Source organism: Penicillium cataractarum, assembly GCF_028827025.1.
Source record: "Penicillium cataractarum strain IBT 29864 chromosome Unknown utg000008l, whole genome shotgun sequence".
Classification (NCBI taxonomy): domain Eukaryota; kingdom Fungi; phylum Ascomycota; class Eurotiomycetes; order Eurotiales; family Aspergillaceae; genus Penicillium; species Penicillium cataractarum.
Window position 1 is genome coordinate 950858 of NW_026622744.1, and position 20069 is coordinate 970926.

Here is a 20069-nt window from a genome sequence, read left to right on the forward strand (position 1 = left end):
AGCGTGCATATCTTAGTGCGGGCTGAGCTGCCGAGAAAACTCCAGCCTCAGACATGACTTCTTGTACTCCGGATCATCTGTTTTAACAAGAATATTGAGCGTTTTGCTACCTTGAGAGTCGACCTTTTCAGCTGATTCGGGTCAAGGAACAGCACCGCGATGTCGATAGCGGACCGGGTGAGGGAGGCTGCGAGCCTCCTAGAGGAATGGAAGGAGTGTTTTCCCCCGGGTTGCCAACATGCTGAGGAGGCCGAGAACCAGGTTTTTAGATTCAATCTATGGACATCCAACAACAGTATCTCCGGTTCATCTCGCACATCATTAGACTGGATTCTACGAAATAACCCCATACTTTTGTCCACCATGGAAGATCTGTTGGATGACCTCAAGACTAGTTTGACCGGTAAGATTCGATTTGCAGACTGACTGACCAGTGATCTGGAGCTAATAAATATCGAGTAGAATACGGCCCTACGGCCCATGACGGCCAAAGGTTTACGACAATGGATTTCTTAGTCATGCTAAAGGCAATTGAAGTTGCAATTAACCAGCTTCTTCGTTTTTCCCGAGCAATCCATCGGTCAGGGGTTGACCACAAATTTTTGAAACTTGTCAACTATGTTGATTATAGTACAAGTGGAATGAATTTGTTGGAAGAGTTTACTATCACTGCAAGGCAGCGGGTTGAGCCTTTATTGAAGGGAATGACCATAAGTCATGAGATGGAAGAGCGGTTGATAGAGACGATTTGTTTGCGTCGGCAAAACTTTGCATATATCTATGCACGGAAGGCTCAAGAGGCTCCTAGATCTGAGAAATCATCTCGAAGTCCCTATCTGGAGTCGGCTCTTCCGCCCATCTCCAGCTTACCCCCACTCTCTACCCAGACTGCTGGAGTAAACCCGATTTTTCAGTTCAATTCTCTTGAATGGGGAGAGTACTCAGCTCCAACCCCGATGGAAACAGAGACGTTGGGCAGCTGGTCATGGTTTCCACAACCACCAGCTGTGCCACCAGGCCAGGAGGAATGGGAATGTCCGTATTGCATGCAGGTTTGCCCAGTGAAAGAATTCAGCAGAGGAAAATGGAGGTACGTAAAATGGATTCGTCCATATTTGAAGCCACCTCTTGAACTGACGAGATTCGTCTCAACTAGAGAACATATTCTGGGAGACATTATGCCTTACATCTGCGTCTTGGAATCATGCCCTACTCCGAACACCCTGTTCAAATCAATGAAAGCTTGGGTCAGGCATATGACGAACGAACACATTAGCGGCACCTGGGCCTGTATGGATACTCGGCACGATACGAAGCTCGCTTTTGACAGCAAGTCAGAATTCAAGGGACATATCTTGGAGTGTCATTCAGACCAGTTTGAAGAACTAGATCTCGAACTAGATCTAGATTTTCTTGCCGATTCTTGTTTTGAAAATAAGGCAAGAGATACTCCTCTGACAAATTGTCCATTTTGTCCCGTGTACAGCTTGACGAACTTGAGTTCCAGTGATTTAATTAATCACGTTATTCAACACCTCCTTACCTTTGCCCGAATATCCTTTGAGGGGTATTTTGAGAAATGTATTGAGCAATTACCTACTTTCGGCCTAAAAGAACAAGCCCGAGTCGTCTCCAATCAGGGGATATCGACACTCCCGCAGCCTGAACGGAACTTGGATTTCAATCTAGCATACGGTCCATCCGAACACACTATCGCAGGCCACCATGATCTCAACCCTGACTTGAGGAGCGATGCACATCCATGGGGCCCGAGTGACACAGCCATAACGACAAGCGTGCCTCTTGTGGACTCACTGGGCGCGTTCACTCACGCAAGACAACAGCTCCATGACAGACCCGACGAACCAGATGATCATCGCGATGATGGCAGTGATCTTTATCATTCGGGTTCCTCACAGTCCATACTGTTGTCTCCTAACATGACATGGGACCAACCCCTCAATATGCGCGCTGGCTATGATCCGCCCTCTCGTGGAAATGACTACGTGCCTAGCCCTAATGACATAATGATCCGGCACGAACGCAAACAGAGGAATGAAGAAACCAGGCTCTGGTCACAGACAGTCCAGGGTGCGGCTGACATTGAGGCGGATGATGATGATGCTACAAGCAATACCGCAGATTATCCCCTCCGCCCAGAGGATTATTTCAGCCTCGGCTTCCACCGCACCATTCATTCCATTCCAGGGCCTGGTGTTATGATTCATGAGAGTAGCGATGATGGTATGATTAGCGAGGATGAGACGGGTTGGAGCACAGCCTCCGACTCTCTTCCTGCTATTCCTGATGAGCATAGAGTGGACAATTTCTCGACAGCCGGTGCTGATCCTTCGTGGAAATCGACTGCCAGTTCGAGTCAACCCTCGCAAATCCTTCCTGGGCGGGATACTCTACATGATAATATGCACAGAGAGGCTTCAGTACAGCCAGAAAGCTCCTACGCGGCCATGGCAGCGTTTCAAAGGCGTGCGGAAGAACTTGATACCGCATCGATCACAGCAACCATTGACAATGACAGTGTCAACAATGTCATACTCCAATTGGAGCAGTCATTGAACATCACTAATACCTTTAAAGAGCTAAGCACGGCCCGTAGCCATTTGATGCATGGTGTCTACCAGGAATCCCCGATCCCAACAAATCAAGCACCTGATCCCTTTTTTGGGAGGGCCACCGATACGACCCAACAGGCCGACGTGGAAGGGGAACCTAGTAGCGGTAACTCATTCCGCCAGTCAAATGAGCTTATCCGCTCTCCAAGTTTAGATGACATGTTATCGCCGATGAGCGAACAAATTGTTTTGCCCAAAGTGCAGACCTCTCCTCCAAGAACCCGCAGTCAAAGTCAAAGCGAGATGCCTTGGTCTGCCACACATGGTGGTGCACACTCCAGCAATATCAAGCTCGAGATGGATGCCGAACCCTCACCTGGCAGCATTGCACCCGGAATCGAGAAGTGGCGGACTGATGAGAATGATAAACTCGAGGTGGCCGAGGAGAAAGGATTCGTAAAGGAGCTTTCAAGAGTCTTACCGAAGCCCACGCTAGAAGGGTTCGAGGCGCATATCGCACAGATCAACCCGCGGATGACGGCTATTTTGATCCACCGGTTCACACAAGAGCAGCTTCTTCGGTACCGCAAGCTTATTGAGCGCCAACAGCAACACATGGCCGCTGTCGAAAAGGGATCCTGCAAGTCGGGCGAGCTCTGTTTCGGCTCAGGGGGTCAAGCGTTGCTATTGACAAGACGCAAGGGTACCACTGACGTGTGGAATGACCATAACCATGATCAGTCATATCTCCCAAACGAAGGGGCCATTTCACCCGATCAATTTCCTGGTAATATCCCCTTACCGCCCGTTAGTAAACTACCGGCCGTCTTTGAGTGTCCAATCTGTTTCCAAGTAAAGACGATCCATAAACCATCTGATTGGTCTAGGCACATCCTAGAAGATTTACAGCTATACATGTGCACATTTCCGGATTGTACTGGGCCTTGGTTCTTTAAACGGAAAGCAAGCTGGGTTCGCCATGAAAGTGAGCGACATCGGCGCCTCCGGTGGTGGACCTGTTCGTATCCAGGTTGCATCTACACTTGCACCCGCAGGTCCGCTTTCATCCACCATGTCCTACGCGAGCATGATATGCTCGAGCCCAAGGGATCTGTACCCGATAGTGGTGCCTCGAAGGAGGTTGATCGTTTATCAAAGTTGGTCGAGGAATGCAAACACGAGACGAGTAGCACCTTGGTGAACGAACCCTGTCGGTTCTGTGGAAACATCTTTCCCACCTGGAAGAAGCTAACTGGGCACCTGGGAATGCATATGGAGCAGTTGGCTCTGCCTGTTCTGGAGCTTGTGCAACAGGCCTGCGCCTCAGCGAGCTAGGACCCAGGCCGTGGCCAGCCGCTGGGGATGTCACCCTTAGGGCAGCTAAGTGGAAGCCCTCTCTACCAGTAAGCTGGGAAATCAGCCCTGCAAGAACGCACGGAAGTAGTCTATATGGAAATATTCAGAATATTCGACGATTGAAGTCATACCGAAGTGATCTGGACTAGAGATGTGAAGCTCCTCAACCACGGACGGATTCACACCACTACGCTCTGACGTAGGATCTTTGAAGGTGTTAAGCCCATGCGCCGAGCAGCCGGGAGAGTAACCAAACCATTTGCTTTACTGCTTGCCATGGCGCGTAAATCCCTGGCATTCGTGGCATTTGTGGCATTCGTTCAACTTGGTTTAAGCTAGCTTGCCGAGTGTATGAATTTTGCGGAATGAACTTGAGTGGCAGTATAATACATTGAAAGACTGCAAGCTTCAAATTTCGGTATCGCCGGGATTCAGTCCTCATTACTCTCTCGTAACGAAGCAACCAATACTAATTTTTTTTAAAACGAACTCATATATGCATTATAATATGGAGTCAGAGGATAATAACAACATCCCATTCTATCTATATCCTTATACCGGTACATGATCGACACACCCCAGCATAGGTAACGATTCAGTATACTCCCTCTCCGGAATAACGGGAAAACTAACATAATTATCCCCGTGCCCAAAGATAATATAGTGCAGTCATTCCAACTTCTCTGGGGACCTAAAATCCTTCGCCATCGCTACTACAAAGCAGAATAATAGAACTCACCGGTCAGTAACCGAGTGATGCAAGAAAATCATACTACCCTGGGTACCTCCCGACGCGACCTCGAGAATCAGCTTCGGACGGGGTCGCCAGCTGTACCGGTTTAGAAGACCTTTTTACCCCCCGGGGAAATGTACCGGTGAGGAAGAGGTCGACGCCCTTTGGTGTTGGGGACGCGGGGTACAGGCTCATGACTACGTTGAGATGCGCGAAGATGTGCCCGGTAATCTCAGTCTCCTTCTCGGAGGCAGAGGTGAGGAATTGGACTAGGTAGGGCTTTTTCAACATGCCTAGCGCTTAGTAAGTGAGGTTTACAGGTGGGACGGTCGCGGGGTGTGATATAACTAGTTCCTGGTCTGGGATGAGATAGTGACCGTGTGTACTGCGTCCGAGCGACGGGCCACTCCGTCTCCGTCCGACGAGGGTACTGCTTCTCAGCCTCGCCGTTGTTGAATCCCACATCGCCTTTTTGCAGCAGGAGATCGGCCTTAGGTGTTTGGTCTGTAGGCCAGTACTCGTGGCATTTGACCTTGAGGAAGGCGTCTAGGAAGCTGCGCTGGATCTTGATCTCCTCTTTGTAGTAGAAGGGGAGGTCATGCCGGCCGGTGATGAATCGGAGGTGCTGGTGTTTGCTGCCGGCCTGGGAGTCTTCGACGTTTTTGCAGAGATCTAGGAGGATGCCGCCCCAGCTCGCGACGGAGTGGGACCTATCTCGTTCGTCAGATTTTATCTTGGCCCGTGGAGGTGGGGGTGGGGAGTATAGCGGAGAAGTAGCCACCTGGATATCGGTTATTGTATACTCCTTGGTAGCTCCGTGCGTGCGGGGATGCTAAGTAATAGACAGCTAATTATTTAGGTAGTTAGTTGTGGGCTGCCAAGTTACATGAGTCTCCCTCATTGCACACTCTCTGGCCACAGATTTGCTGACTCCTCCACTAGTGCATAAGGTTAGCGCTGCATAACTGAAATCTTTGAAATTTAACAATATTTTACAAGAATTTACGAAGGGTTATAGAGAGGTAAGATTAATCAGATAACTGGAATATGAATGAGCTAAAAGTGCACTACTGGTTTTTATCGGGCAATATGTGGCCAGAGATCACTTGTAGTGACTAGCGTAATAACCTACCTATAACTAAATTAATAGTTATTAATTTAAGCTACTTTTATCTTGTGTAATTTCTAGCTTTTAGCCTGCAATATATACCACGTATTTAGTTTCACGAAACGTAAAGTAATACCACCTTTATTAGTTACTACTCATTGTTCTATATCCCCCACCTATCCCGATGTGGACCCGAACGGTACCTAAGATATTAGTTGGTCTTCACGGTGGAGAAGCACAACACTTCCCCACAGGAGGTAAACAAAGTACCTAAATACTTCACATATCCAGCCACATCTTTCTCTCTCTACATCCCAATCCACAACCAACTGCAACAGAATCAGCAAAATGTCCTCAACCACCCCCCAAACCCCCAAAACCATCCGCCCCCTCTCCCGCTTCATAACCACCCACGATGACAAGGGCAATGCCATCTTCTCCTCCACCCTCCCCGAAACCATGCCGGTAAACCCCATCCCGGACACCGCTGACTTCAGCCTCGCCTACACAAGCAGCCACTTCCCTGCCAAGCTCAGCGACGACGCCGATATCTCCGAATACGCCGAATACCTCACCAAGCCCCCGGGTCTGGTCGTCTACTCAGGTACCGTCTGTCGGATCGTCGACTTCCCACCGGCCGCACTGAGCCCGATGCACCGCACGCTCTCGCTGGATTATGGTGTCGTGCTGGAGGGGGAGGTCGAGCTAGTGCTGGATTCGGGGGAGACGCGGGTGTTGAAGCGTGGGGATGTGGCGGTGCAGCGGGGTACAAACCATGCATGGAGGAATGTTACCCCGGCTATAAAGGGGGAAAATGGCGAGGTGGTTGAGCAGTGGGCGCGGATGTTGTACGTTTTGCAGCCTGCGGAGGAGATTGAGGTTGATGGGAGGAAGTTGGGGGAGGATTTGGGGGGGATGGGGGTGAGATCTAGTTCGTGATCTACCTATCTATTTCGGCGAATGAGAATGTGTACCTTGGGGAATGCGGTTATCGTTAGACTATTATTTAGTTGGAATAGAAGACGAGGATTTCCAAAACAGTTTATACACACGCTTTCTTTCCTGGAGACCCATAATACACTAAGCTCAGTTTGGCTAGATCAACTACCTTCGTGTAGCATAACGTCATATTAAGGTTGTCAGCTGCGGCGATCCGAACTTTGTGGGTCTTGATATACGGAGAAAGATGTATATTCTGAGCCATACACAACGACATTGATATTTACTCCTCGAAAACAGACAACAAGGTATAACCACCACTCCCTCCCCACTTCATCGTGAAAGATCCGATCATTCAGCCGTTCCTCCGTAACCCGCCAGACTTGTGTAACCGACTAAATCCGTCAGCATGATCCCCACCCACCACTTTCCCCCAGGCTGGGGCTATCAAGAGGTACTGACGGAATTCAACCATACCCCAAAAACCATCACCCGGATAAAGATAGACTCTTACGTCGATGCCGGAGGAGTGGACTTTATGCCACTGTTATGGAGCCCGTAGTCTGTTAGAATTGACATGTTATTTGTTTGGGAGGGTTATTGTGGTGGATGACATCGTTGCCTCGTCTTGACGTCTCTTCTCAGGTGGATGTCATGAGGATGGATGAATATGCAGTCATGTGGGTAAGGTATAAGCCTCTGGGTAAGTATATCACACTACCAACTTCTAGGTACAGTCGAGAGATCATACCTCCAGACCGTATGATCGACCTCACGGCTCATTCCTGTGGATGGGCTCAGATGAGCTTCCTGTCCTCCCCCATATAGGTTCCGAGGACGGGTGGTTACACCGAGCGAGGAAGAATCAGCAGAGCAGAGCTCCGCATGCTCCAGACCCCATTACCTGAATTAGGACAGCGTGCTTGGTTTAAGATTTGGTTCTTTGAGCAGGGGATTATTACCAGTTGGTTGATTAAGATTTTCCCGGGTGTGGGTGTAGTTTCAGCCTTGGGGCATTGTACTTTTATTGGTGAGGAGGTTGGGGGCTTAGGTAGTTTTCTTTCGGGGTGGTGGTGTTGGTTGTTTTGGTGGTGAGTGAGTGTTGGTTTCTCGTTACTTTATGTCTGTGTACTTGCCAACTTATATCATATTTAGTACCTAACACAGAGTTAGCCAAACTGCCAAAGTGTGGATACATTTAAGCTCAGTGAAGGTAGAAAAACAGATAACCTTAATCAACCCAAATCTAATTACAACACCATTCTACTAAACCACGCATCCACCCCCTCGTACATGGCAAGCTCAAGCAGCAATAGCCTTCCCCCACACCCCAAGCGTAAACTGCGAATTACACATATTAGTCAACTCCCAATCCTCCGCCGGCATCAGCGCCTCGGACCCTATATCCTCCAAATCACTCACTACCCCCGCAACAAACATCGCCGGGATAATATGATCGTCAGTGACATGCGCATCCCTGAACCGTGGATGTTTCATAAGTTTGGTCATCCCATCCGCAACTGCGGGGCCGAAGGCTTCGAAATCACATTCTCGACCACCTGCCGGAACCCCAACACCCAATCCTCGGGCGGCGTCTCCATGGCAAAGGCATCCCGGAAGCGTAGCATCGGCGCCCACCTATTCCAGTTTAGATTATGGACGGACCCATGTATATTGGTAAGGTGTTTTGCTTTGGGGCGGTGGTAAAGGGAGGTGGAAGTAACGTTTACTATGATCAAGATGCCCTTGATATTGCGCGCTAGCGCCTCGTCACCGCATTTTCGCCAATAATCGGCCGAGGCGCTCTTCTCACCGAGTATCATGGTCGAGCCATGAGAGAAGATATGGACTGGTGTTAAGCCTGGGACAGTTAGAGAATACCTGCGCTCTGTGTAGAGTATGGTGAAGGAGAGGGAGTTAGGGCTTACGGAGGGGCGCGATTCACCTATCTTGTTTACAGATCAAGCAACGTTTAGTGTATACAATATTGTACTCTAAGTTCTTGCGAGATTTACCAGATATCGTTAAATATCTACCAAATCTGGAAGTGTCATGGGATTGGCCATCCTCCGGTTGTCCTGATCTGGTCCTGGCGGAGAGTATCGAATACAGATGGTCCAGGCATATCCCGACGGGTTCCTCCACTTTTGAGGGGCCTTGAACCCTTCGGAAAAGATGGTGGAAGTTCTGCTCAGTCAGGGACCCCTTTTGCGGGGGATCGACTTACATATTGCATTCAGGGAGCTCTAGGTCATAACTTGGGTGGGGCTTAAAGGGGATGTACGTGGTGATGGTGATGGCAGGAGCATCCAGAGGCACAAATGGCAGACAAGGATAACCCGAAGTTGCTGCAGCCATAATCCCAGTAGCAACAGAGCGACGGAGCAACATGATTAGTGTTAGGGTTCCCCGCATTTTGACCCTACAGTGCTATTAGTGATGCCAGAAACCTTTTCACATCAATCTCGCCCCATAGACCTTCTTCCTCCTTCGTCCACATCTCGACTCACCTTCTCACCCTATCATTCACCCTCCTCTCCCCTCATGTAGCCCACACCGGCTGGCAATATCTCGAAAGGCTCCATGATTCTTCCCCAGCTGTCGTCTCCAACTCTCCCGGAGGAGAGGGTTACTACCACCGCACCAGCTATCGCAAGAGCTATGGGCGCTGACCATTTGATCCGCTATGTGCGGTCCCGTAAGTTCCACTCTAAGAAACTCCCACCGGTAATAGACACGATCGCTGACGGTTGAAGACACCCTTGAGAAGCCGTATGTCTGTCAGGTCTGCAATAAGGGGTTTGCCTGACCGTGAGTCTCCCAATCGCCAGTCTGTCCATTCAGCCTCGGCATATCGTCTGAGACCAACCTCAACTAACGATGTGAAGGGAACTCTTGAAGCTCCATGCGGCGGGCCATACTGGCAAGCGCAAACGGCCGCCTCCCAGCAACGGTCGTGTTCCGCAAGCCTGCGCGACATGCGCCGAGTCCAAGCTGAAATGCGACGTGGAAAAGCCCTGTAAGCGCTACAAGGAGAAAGGGTTAGACTGCGAGTGGCCGGCCAGTGGCCCTAAATGCTACCGGGAAGTGCCTATTTTGTGAGCACTTAATTGCTGGTAAAGGTTGCATTATGGTAGTATATTTTAATAGTAAGGACCTTTCTGCTTCGGTAGCTTTCTTAATTATCTATCGCTTGCTATAGGGCATTTTACGTCGTCTAAAACTCTACTTGAGACCACAAACCAGCAAATATTGTCGGAATCATACCTGTATACCCGTATGTCCAGATGAAATATAGGCTTTTTGAGGAAGAAGCAAGACCGTAGTTGACATTAGAGGCATAATTAAGAGCCTCGAGTGTGGCAACGTCGCCACAGAACGCGAAGATAAATATGATCAGAATCCGTCATTAGAGATGAATCGGACGCTATCTGGGCTGCCCAGTCTCTGCATATTCCGAACGCTGCATAACATGTTTGTAGTAATAGCGGGTTGAATTCTTGACAAGGGCTCGAAGACTATGTGACATAACTTGAACTTGGGAAGTTATATCTTGGGGATCAAAAGACCCTCTCCCTACAGTAGAGCTATATAATTCAAACATTTAGGGATCACAGACACCCGGATTGACTGCCAACTTCAGTTTTTTCCTCCGAGTATTTTACTCTGCATGATGTAGCCCATGTATCCATCCACTGAGAGCTTCCAACTATTGGTTACGGCTCTGTTATACCAAGAGCACCATTGGGGGCGGCTTTCGAAAGTGGAAGTCATCTTTATCTCATCAAATTCTATTCGCAAAGCCTTTTTGTTTCTTGAACGTCCTATGGCCGGGTCCCTTCGAGGTTCTGATTAAAATAAATGTTTTCCTGGTCACCTCGAGAGGCCCAGGGAGATCGTGGGATTAATCTCGCCTAATGGACTCTAAAAGCCCCCGCAATTTTCCGGCTCCTCTAACGACAATCGGGAGCACTACTGCGGCTGAGACTTTGGCCCCAAATGACCCATCGGTGACCCCGTTGCGCTAGTTTGATTTTGCTAGAGGTTCCGGGGTGGTTGGAAATAAAATTGCGCTCGGGCCCAACCGCCATAAAGGGGCCGAAACTGCCACTAGACAAGTTCGATGGTGATCTTTACCTATCATGACTTCGGGCTGTGGTTAGTGCGTGCATTAGGTCCTCCGAGCTTATGCGGCACGTACCTTAGACCTTCGACGCAACATCGCCCTACTGCCGCCTTGTGATTTCCGATCCTCTGCTGTCTGCTCCACCCATCTTCATTTTTTCAAACAAGTTAACCTTTTCACCTACAGGAAGAAATATTTGGATATATGGGCTGCCTCTGGATACATGTAGCACCATGACTGCAATTTATCAACTTCAAGGGTCTATTTTCCTATCAGAAATGCCGGGGACCGCAGCAGGACCATTATCAAATCCCTGTAGGGCTACTAAATTAGTGAACCCGCCTCTTATCTGGGACGGGACATCCGCGCCAATGATTTCACAGCCTAGATCAAGAGATGCATGGTTCGTACGGTTTCTGTTGGTGCTAAATCGACCCCTGTGAAACCCAACCCCCACAGCCAAAGAAATGGGGCCAAATGAGGCACAGCAGAGATCGAATGGATTTGTTGGGCTCTGCGAGAGAGTCGCAGTCATCACGAGCGCAAGACTTTGAACATAAAATCCATCACTGCCGCTCGCTCACGGGGACTGGAGGGGGCCATACTACTGTCCCGAACGATATACAATATGCTCGTCTCTATGTTGCCCATCCTATTGGGCTGGATGCCCATACTAGGTTCCGCTGGAGCGCTGGCACCCATGAACAGCATGAACAGTGCCCTGCGGACTAGGAACGGACCAGGAATGACAGATGCGGACACTTTGAATGCATTGGGGCGAGCTTTCCATGTCGCCAGATCTCAGAACAGTGTTTACAAAATGAATCAGACATCACTCTCAAAGGCCTGGGAAGGAGCAACTCTGTTTACCCTTGGAGAGAACAATGCGGAATACGGAGACAGGTCGGGACATCCTCATCCTATTGATATTCTCTTTCCGTGAAGACGTATTTCTCACAACCTTGCAGCTCGACGAACTACAATCCAACCATATCTATTATCTGTTCGACCTGTTACCTTAATGGATCGGTCACTGGTGGTCTAACACTTACGGGGGACACCAACTTCACTCAAGCAGTCGATAATATCAAGAGCGAGGCCTCTAGTACCGTCAGTAACATGACTGACCAACTAGAGACCTATGTTAAAAAGGTATTTTCAGACGTCGCAAGTCTGGACATTAGCGACATTGAAAATGATATCACGGCCTGGCCGACACTAGATGTCGACGTCAACCTGGACGATAGTAGTATTTCGGGTGCTAAAGTATCCTTGGATTTCAATGACCTTGAGATGTATCTGGATCTCGACATACAGTTAGCCACAGGCGCGGCTTATACACTGAACATCTACACATCCGAGAGTCCGGTAGGAATTTCAGTTCCAGGGGTTGAGCTAGGAGTCTTGTTCAGTGTGGACTTGATTCTGATTGCCGAGGCCCAAATCGATATTGGAAGCGGCATTCATATCAAACTCGATGACGGAGTTTCCTTTGAGCTGGAAATGTTCAATACAGATTTATCGAGTGTCACACTGTAGGTTACCCCTTTGGCAAGTCAAACAAATTTGTGCTACTGACCAAAATGTGACCATTCTAGGCCTGGTGCATCTTACGAGGTATTACCCGTCACCCTTTCAGGCGAAGGGGGTTCTCTTCAGGCTGTACTGAGTCTCAAAGCGAGCGTGGGGGCGGATATGTCCGTTGATGAAGACTTTTTGCCGAAATTCAGTGCCGGTATCGTGGCTGATATCTTCGCCTATATTGCGGACTTTGTGACCACAGTCAGCCACATTGAGGACGCCAAGAGTGGTGACTGTGAACTGGAGGCAGCGGTGGAATATACCCTGGCAGTTGGAGCAGCGGCTGGTGCCACGGTGGCTGTCGGTACATATGCTTGGGGTCCGGCGCCTAGCACAACTGTTCCTGTCTGGCATACGACTCTTGCTAGTACCTGTGCAAAGACCAAGTCGGCATCGACCATATCGAGTGCCTCTATCGGATCGACTGCATCATCTGCCATCACCGCTCGCGCGGAATTCATCGAAAGAGAGAACTCTGAAAAGAGCGTGACAACAACAACTGTGACCTCGGTCGAGTCCTATACAATTGTCAATTGTATTACTTCAGGCGTAGTATATTGCCCTGTTCGCTACCAGAATACTTCATCTTACGAAACCACCGTGACATCGACGGTCACCGTCACATCAGGTTCGAGCGCAACAATGCCAGCAAGTACCTTTGTCTCCGTCACCAGTGCCATTCCATTCGGAGAAGAGGTGAAAAGGATGTTCTCAACATCTGGAGCACCGAAATCCTATGACCCCAGCTCAGCCACTGGAGGGAGTAGCATTCTCAATGGTTCCACGAATGGTACAAGTAACAAAGTTATCATCGGTCTCTGCGTGGGGCTTGGAGTCCCCTTCCTCGCAGCTGTCATCTTCACGTTCATGTCAGAACATCTCTATCCAACAATATCCAATATATGTGCTAATCAACACTTGACTTTAGTTTCTTTATGCGCAAACACAAGTACGATTCTGTCTCTCAGCAGCCACAGGTTTCCGACCTAGATCAGTCTTCATCCGTACCATCTGACTCTTCCAACACACCGGTCAAAGTGAAAGAACTGGTTAGGAAGCCAGGAGGAGGAAGATACGATGACTACTGAAAATCCGATCGGATATGCGGTCAGAGTCGCTAGTAAAGTATCGCTATAGTATATAGCTATCACATGTTGGTACTATTTATTCAAGATCTTATATCTAAATCCGCAGTATTCTTTACTCTTCAACCATATAATTACTATATACAGTAACCCTAGGCTTAAAATGGCGTCAGATTTGATCCATTTTTTAGAAACAAACCAAAGCAAACCTAACGAAGTCTAATAGGTATATCAACAAGATCACCAGCAACAAAACCCTTGTCTATATGGATGCTCCCCTCCCAATGACTAAAATCTAATCCTCCATCGCCTCCCAAACACACCTCTCACACCTACAATTCCCCCCCAAAGCCCCACAAGCCCACTCCCTCCTCTCCTTAACCCCCAACCCAATATCACAATAATGATTCAAAATCTCCTCATCCCGCTTAATCCCACCTTTCTTAGCATCCTTCATCTCAATCCTGCCATCCTCCCTAGTCCGCGCCCAAACAGCAGTCTCCTCATCATTCCGCGCGCGGAACGTAATCTCCCCACCCCACTCCCACCGCACGTTCGGATCACACGAGTGGTTCGCCAGACACCAGAGTGGATGGACGGCGCAGAGCTCTGGACCGCCGTCCCAGGTGGACAGGCGGCCGGAGGCGGTGCCGCGGAATTTGGCGTAGAGGGTGTTTAGGATCCAGGTGTCGTAGCGGAGGAGGGTGGTGTAGGGGTTTAGTTCCATTTCTTCGAGGAAGCGGGTTGGTTGGAGGATGTTTAGTTGGAAGGAGAAGGGGAGGGTGGCGGATTCGTCTTTTGATAGCGTGGAGGTTGCGGAAGGGATGAGATCAAAGTCGTGGAAATCTCCCCAGATATACTTGACCTCTGGGAGATCAAGGGCGTGGACGTCTTGTGTGGCAGACATGGCGAGGGCTCGGCCTAGCAGGAGTAGGTACAGATAATCCGCTTTATCCTTTGGGTCGGGGATATCCTTGCCGATAGACTCGAGACCATCTTCCAGACCGCAGATCGCACCGTGGTACACCTTCTGCGCGGTATCGTGGCAGTCCTGGCTACAGAAGATTGTATCGGCGCAACCGCCCTCGCATCCAACAGGCGGGTTCTCAGCTGAGAGATCTGGAAGAGGCGCATTACAAGCATCACAGAGATCATCGTGTAAACGATTCGTAGCCGTCAACAGCGAGGACTCGCGCAGGATAATCTCGTCCGGGGCGATATCTTCCTTTGCGAAGAGGCCCAGTTGTACGGAGACTTCGTCTTCGTCGGGTGTATCTCCATGTAGAGCCGGTAAAGCCACGGCACGAACCTCGCATTTCGGCGCGACGGTCTTCAGTCTCTCGTTCAAGAGGACGAGTTCCTCCGGCGCACGGCGATCGGGTTCATGTTCGTTCCAGGGATACAAGATGCGACGAGCGAAGCCCTGAGCTGGCAGGATAGCGGAGTCAATTGCATCTAGCTTGATATCGTCATTGATACCCGTGCGCGACTGGTAAATTTTCTTGATAGAGTCCATCTGCTCGTTCAAAATGGCGATAGAACCCGCGCTCTTCTCCGAATCCAATTCGCGCAGTAGTCCAAGTCCACGGACGCCGAATTCAAACGCATCGCGATAGCAGCCACATCGGACGAGACTGCGCACTAGCACGGCATATACATCGCCAATGATTGCATCGTATTCCTCCTGCGTCACGGGTATTCCCTCGTCCTCGTCCTCCTCGTCTTCATCTTCCTCCTCACCACCATCATCACGATTCTTCTTCTCCGCAGTGACAGTAGTATCAACCTTCCTAGCATGGAATTCGCATCCATCCGGATCAACGACAGACTCCAGCAGCGAGAGAGCGCGATACGCATCCGCCGCCGCGAGATCGGGGAAGCCTAGTTGTTCATAGAGGCGGGCGCGATCGAGGTAGAGGTGTGGATTGTGCGGGTCGGCGTAGAGTTGGGCGGTTTTGGAGGCGCGAGCCTGTAGGAGGTCTGTTGCCATGATGTGCTAGGCAATTGATGGTAGGTGTAAGGCAATGCAGGCGTGGATAGTTGTGAGATGGGAAATCTTCAAATCTTTAAATCTTGTGGCGGAGTGGATTTTCTTTGCATGTGGGGCATTTCCGATGGATTTGGTGGGGGTGTAGAGGGGTTATTCTTCGAGATGAACTATGCCAATCTTAATAGCAGTTAGAAGCTAACTAGGTTGTAAATCCTGGAAAGTAGTATGATGTTTGAGACAGACTATTCATCCTATTGTTGGTTTCATCCATTCTATCATCAATCTCTACGATGATGTCCAAACTATCCCACCATAGTAAACTTCATGCCTCATGCATTCTCAGTGCGGATTCAAATTACATCATTCAAAGAATTAAAACCCCCCGCTTTTCCCTTGATGCAAATAAAACATTCTGGATATCAGGGTAAGTAGTAATAACAATAAAGAAATGAATAAGGGATATAAACTTGGGGGCGGGGGGGGGGGGGGGGGGGGCACGGTTCTCCGAGGTCACTGTCGCGATGTATCACATCACCTATATCCTCCGTTAGTTTGTCTTTCATAGTCTCCAGAGAATTGGGAAGGGGAGACTGACATTGCAATTATCATCAAGAACAACCGTAGCACCCTCACCTGGGGCCATACCAGCAGCCAGACCACCGGTTCCAGCCTGTCCACCACGGAGTGTAGCAGCAAGACGCGCCAGCATGCTTCTCTATTTCGAAAAGTCAGTCAAGGGGAAAGAGATGGAGTTCGTTCGAGGTAATAGCGCACTGTAATGTAGGCTTCACTCATGCCACCGCGACGATCGACATCGTTCTGACTCATGATGCGATAGCTGTCCTGGAGACGTTTACGGCTCTCGAGTCCGCCGAGATTGCGCACTGCGGATCCGACAAGGTTGGCAGGGTTGTCTGGATCTAGAATATTGATACCGCGGTGTGCGAGATCTTGCGCGTGTCGATCTGGTGAGAAGATCTTGATAGTGTTGTCAATCCCCGAGGCGGCGATGGTGGGTTCATAAGGGTGACCTGTGTGGGAAAATCAGTTGTGGTGTTTCAAACTTCGTATCGAGATAAATAGTGACAGACCTTGGACAACGTTGACAACTTCGCTATCTCCCTCCAGGATATTCACCAGAGTCGCCGTCTTGCGATCCCAGATGAAAAGGTGCCCCGAGTCACTCCCGCTGACTACGTATTCATCATTCAGCCCGAAAAAGTTGACATCCTTGACGGTCTTGATATTGCAGTGTCCACGATAGACCCGCGTATGAGCAGAGATCGGCGTATCGGACTCGATTTCTCCACGGCGTGGTTTGCGAGTGGTACCCCGTATGAACAACGGCTCTTCGCCATCCTCGCCGGATGACTCTCTATCATCTTCGTCTTCCGAGGAGTCTCCCAGGCCCAAATGCCAGCCGTCTGCTTCTTCATACTCCTCTTCATCTTCGTCGCTTTCTGCATCATCGTCCTCGTCCTCAGATGCTTCTGCCTCGCCGACATCACGACCATTCCGACGCACATCTGCTTCGGAGGCCTCGGAATCCGGATAAGTCCATGAAGGAGTCGCCGTGGTTCCCTGAGAAACCGGAATAGGACCAGAGCGAGCGGTTCTCACCACATTAATCGATTTCACTCTCTCTTCTTCCGCATCGGGGTCAATATCATCCTGAATTCTCTCCATGTCCTCATCACTAGCCGAGTCATCGGTAGTCGTATGAATCCCGCCAAAGGCCCGATTAACGAATGAGTAGTTGACACCACTTCCAGCATCCATGAGAATGCCTCGGCCCACCCGCAGCACCCAGAATCTAGTAGCAGATGCTCGATCCAGAGACCGAACATGCGAGGAGGGATTAGAGATACGGCGCCGATCGATCCGAGCAGCCGTAGTTCCCAAATCCTCCAGTGGCAACCGCACCGCATTCCCGAACGCAGTCACGGCTGCAACTTGCGTCTGGAATAAGATGCGAGTGGAATCATGCTCGAAACGGGAGGCATCCACATTGACGATGGGGGTTTCTCGAGCAAGTCCCTGAAGGTAAGGAAGGAGAATAGTATCGATCGCATCGTCGGTGGCCTCGTCAGGGATGGGGAATCGTCCTTCAACTCGTCTTGGATGTTGCCCACGTTTGAACCCATTGAGTAATTCTTGCCTACCACCCTGAATCCAAAGCAAGATCGCCTTGAGGAAGTCGTATCCAAACTGAGCCTCCGGGTCAATAGATTCATCCTCGTTAGGTGCGGGAACAATTTGCACAAAGTCCGAGACTGCATTGGATGCACCTTCTTCCGAGGCATCGCCATGCAAAGCACGGGCAATTGTACCAGCAGCTTGGACAAATCGCCAGGACGCTTGACGGTGGCGACGAAGCGATTGCTGGAAAGCAACAGTATCGCTTGATGGATTCAGCGGATAACGCCAATGACGCATGACCTCATCCATCTGGGGCAACCACACCGAGGCTAGTGAGAATGCAGAGGTAAAAGATCCGGAGTACGGCGTGAGACTCGACTGTTCAGCCTCACTGGCTTCTCGTGCAGTCGCTTCCAGAGAGAACAGCGCCTGGCGAAGCTTGACAAGACCCTTTGCAATCCGCATACTGAGTCGCTGGGCCTCGTTCAGCACGGAGTATCTGGCGCGTTGAACCATAGCAAGCTCATCCCCATCGGGAATCGTCGGGAAGAGCACGTCCTCAGACTCACCATTCTCATAGGTGACTCTGAAAGCATCTGGCTCACCAGAGCGCTGTTGAGGCTGGTGCCGTTCACCACTTTCCTGGGACGACATCGATGCAGGCTTAGGACGCTTGCGCTTTCGGCCGTGGGAATCGGTTTTGCGGCGATTTGATTTCTTCGACGCAGAAGGCAATTCTGGTGAAACATCCCGCGCATCTGGGCTTCGAATAAGATCGAAGCTGTAGATGTGATCACCTGACCAACTGACAACCATCTCATCAGGGTTCGCATCGCTAATTTTGCAGGCGGTAATGTGACCATCATCGAGGTGTTTCAGACGACGTTTACCCCGGGGAGCAAACCGCCGAACGCAACGAGTTGCTTTGCCCATCATCTCGTCATCGAGACTGGCAGCGCTTGATGTAGAAAAGCCCGGGCTACCTCTTTCGGCCAGGAGGTCGCGACCAAGCATACGTCTGTCATGCAAGAAGCAGTGCATATGAGCGCCACCCATGGCGATATAGTGCGGTTGACTGGGAGAGCAAGATATCGTGTTGAGATCAAGGCGGAACTTCTTGTAAGAGATGAGCGGCGGCGGGACGTTGGAGTCATCATGGTCTAATCCAGGGCGATATGCCATGAAGCCCTGCCCACCTCGTGGAGAAGGGTAAGCCTCCGAAGGCTGACGAAGATCCCATTGCCGTACTTCTCCATCTTCCGAGCAGGTAAGGAACAGATGTGGCGACGATTCAGTGACGATGCGCTTTACGCGATCGGCATGACTCCGGTAAACCCTGGCATTAGTATTACCCGCACTCAGATATCGCGTGCCTTCGAAGAAGTTATTGAAGCGCCGACTCCGAGCCGAGGCTGCAAATGCCGAAGTGGAAGCGATATTCTCGTTGGCGCTCGAGTATTCAATGTCAAAGACACGCACCTGCGAATCGCCTGCACAGGTTACCAGAGTCCGGTCGTTCGAGTGTGGCATAAACTTGACGGAGAAGATATTGGCCTTGTGGCCAGTGGCGACGGTGGTGTTCAATGTGAACTGAGCATCCGAAGAGTCGGGCTGGTACGAATAGATATTCAAATGCTGGTCATCCGAGCCAGAAGCTAAGAGACGTCCGGACTTGGACCAACTGCGACAGAATTAGTCTCTCGCGTCAACGAAGCTTCTCACTGGAGACGAGGGCGATTAGATGAACCAAAAGAATTTAGTTAGACATACCTGAGAGCATTCACACATCCCGTATGACCACCCAACTCATTCACGATATCCAGATCGTCGATCCATTCTTTGGAGCCGTAAATGCCGCGAAGCGAGGCATAAGGCGACAGGTCCCCGCATTCTCGGCGCCAGAGACGGTCGTACAGCGAGTCTTTCATGATCGCGAGTGACCAGGGGAATTGCCAAAATTGAAGACTTGACTAGGGAGGATCGCCAACCATCATGGACCCACGGTCGCGTTGGCGATGTTGCAGGAACGGGCCTTTCTTCTTTTTTTTTTCCTCCCTTCTCACTTAGTCTTAGGGCGTATCTGTCAAATGGAAGGTGGGAACCGGGTGGAACTGTAGATGACGTCAGGTACGTAACGGTCGGGGATCGACGATAGAACTGGTTGAGCGTATCCCAGTGAAGAATGAAGATGATGAGAAATGAAACGTGATGGTTTAGAAATTTTTCGATGAGAGTGGCAAGTCCCCGGGGGATCAAGTGAGGGGAACAGAAACCGGGCAGTGGGAGTTTAAGCAGAACAGGTTCACGAGGCAGGAAAGGACTGGGGCTCGACCGGACGGGATCCAGAACCAGCAGAACGAGCTAAGGACAGGGGATCACTCATCACTCATCAATCAGCAATCAGCAATCATGGCGGGGAGCTAGTCCGAGTGTGGTTTA

At 50.2% G+C, this 20069-nt stretch overlaps 8 protein-coding genes across 8 annotated transcripts; 4 read left to right on the forward strand and 4 right to left on the reverse strand.

Annotated features, from left to right (window-relative positions):
* Positions 1 to 1964: 1964 nt before the first annotated feature.
* Positions 1965 to 3908, forward strand: N7496_009468 (uncharacterized protein; the record flags this gene model as incomplete). The annotated part of the gene is made up of 1 exon (XM_056702382.1): positions 1965 to 3908. One exon carries the CDS (start codon positions 1965 to 1967, stop codon positions 3906 to 3908), a length of 1944 nt encoding a protein of 647 aa, XP_056551382.1.
* Positions 3909 to 4735: 827 nt separating this feature from the next.
* N7496_009469 (uncharacterized protein) lies at positions 4736 to 5563 on the reverse strand (the record flags this gene model as incomplete). The annotated part of the gene is made up of 4 exons (XM_056702383.1): positions 4736 to 4758; positions 4803 to 4931; positions 4981 to 5494; positions 5549 to 5563. 4 exons carry the CDS (start codon positions 5561 to 5563, stop codon positions 4736 to 4738), a joined length of 681 nt encoding a protein of 226 aa, XP_056551383.1.
* Positions 5564 to 6118: 555 nt separating this feature from the next.
* N7496_009470 (cupin domain-containing protein) lies at positions 6119 to 6709 on the forward strand (the record flags this gene model as incomplete). Its single annotated transcript, XM_056702384.1, has 1 exon — positions 6119 to 6709. The coding sequence occupies one exon, from the start codon at positions 6119 to 6121 to the stop codon at positions 6707 to 6709; it is 591 nt and encodes a 196-aa protein (XP_056551384.1).
* Positions 6710 to 8011: 1302 nt separating this feature from the next.
* N7496_009471 (LigB subunit of an aromatic-ring-opening dioxygenase LigAB) lies at positions 8012 to 8532 on the reverse strand (the record flags this gene model as incomplete). The annotated part of the gene is made up of 2 exons (XM_056702385.1): positions 8012 to 8347; positions 8440 to 8532. The coding sequence occupies 2 exons, from the start codon at positions 8530 to 8532 to the stop codon at positions 8012 to 8014; spliced, it is 429 nt and encodes a 142-aa protein (XP_056551385.1).
* Positions 8533 to 9370: 838 nt separating this feature from the next.
* N7496_009472 (Zn(II)2Cys6 transcription factor domain-containing protein) lies at positions 9371 to 9811 on the forward strand (the record flags this gene model as incomplete). Its single annotated transcript, XM_056702386.1, has 3 exons — positions 9371 to 9407; positions 9466 to 9481; positions 9598 to 9811. 3 exons carry the CDS (start codon positions 9371 to 9373, stop codon positions 9809 to 9811), a joined length of 267 nt encoding a protein of 88 aa, XP_056551386.1.
* Positions 9812 to 11463: 1652 nt separating this feature from the next.
* On the forward strand, positions 11464 to 13504 carry N7496_009473 (uncharacterized protein; the record flags this gene model as incomplete). Its single annotated transcript, XM_056702387.1, has 4 exons — positions 11464 to 11738; positions 11804 to 12370; positions 12434 to 13285; positions 13345 to 13504. 4 exons carry the CDS (start codon positions 11464 to 11466, stop codon positions 13502 to 13504), a joined length of 1854 nt encoding a protein of 617 aa, XP_056551387.1.
* A 292-nt stretch (positions 13505 to 13796) lies between these two features.
* Positions 13797 to 15491, reverse strand: N7496_009474 (putative MYND domain protein; the record flags this gene model as incomplete). The annotated part of the gene is made up of 1 exon (XM_056702388.1): positions 13797 to 15491. One exon carries the CDS (start codon positions 15489 to 15491, stop codon positions 13797 to 13799), a length of 1695 nt encoding a protein of 564 aa, XP_056551388.1.
* Positions 15492 to 16017: 526 nt separating this feature from the next.
* N7496_009475 (WD repeat-containing protein) lies at positions 16018 to 19558 on the reverse strand (the record flags this gene model as incomplete). The annotated part of the gene is made up of 5 exons (XM_056702389.1): positions 16018 to 16026; positions 16087 to 16206; positions 16266 to 16522; positions 16583 to 19311; positions 19401 to 19558. 5 exons carry the CDS (start codon positions 19556 to 19558, stop codon positions 16018 to 16020), a joined length of 3273 nt encoding a protein of 1090 aa, XP_056551389.1.
* Positions 19559 to 20069: the final 511 nt, after the last annotated feature.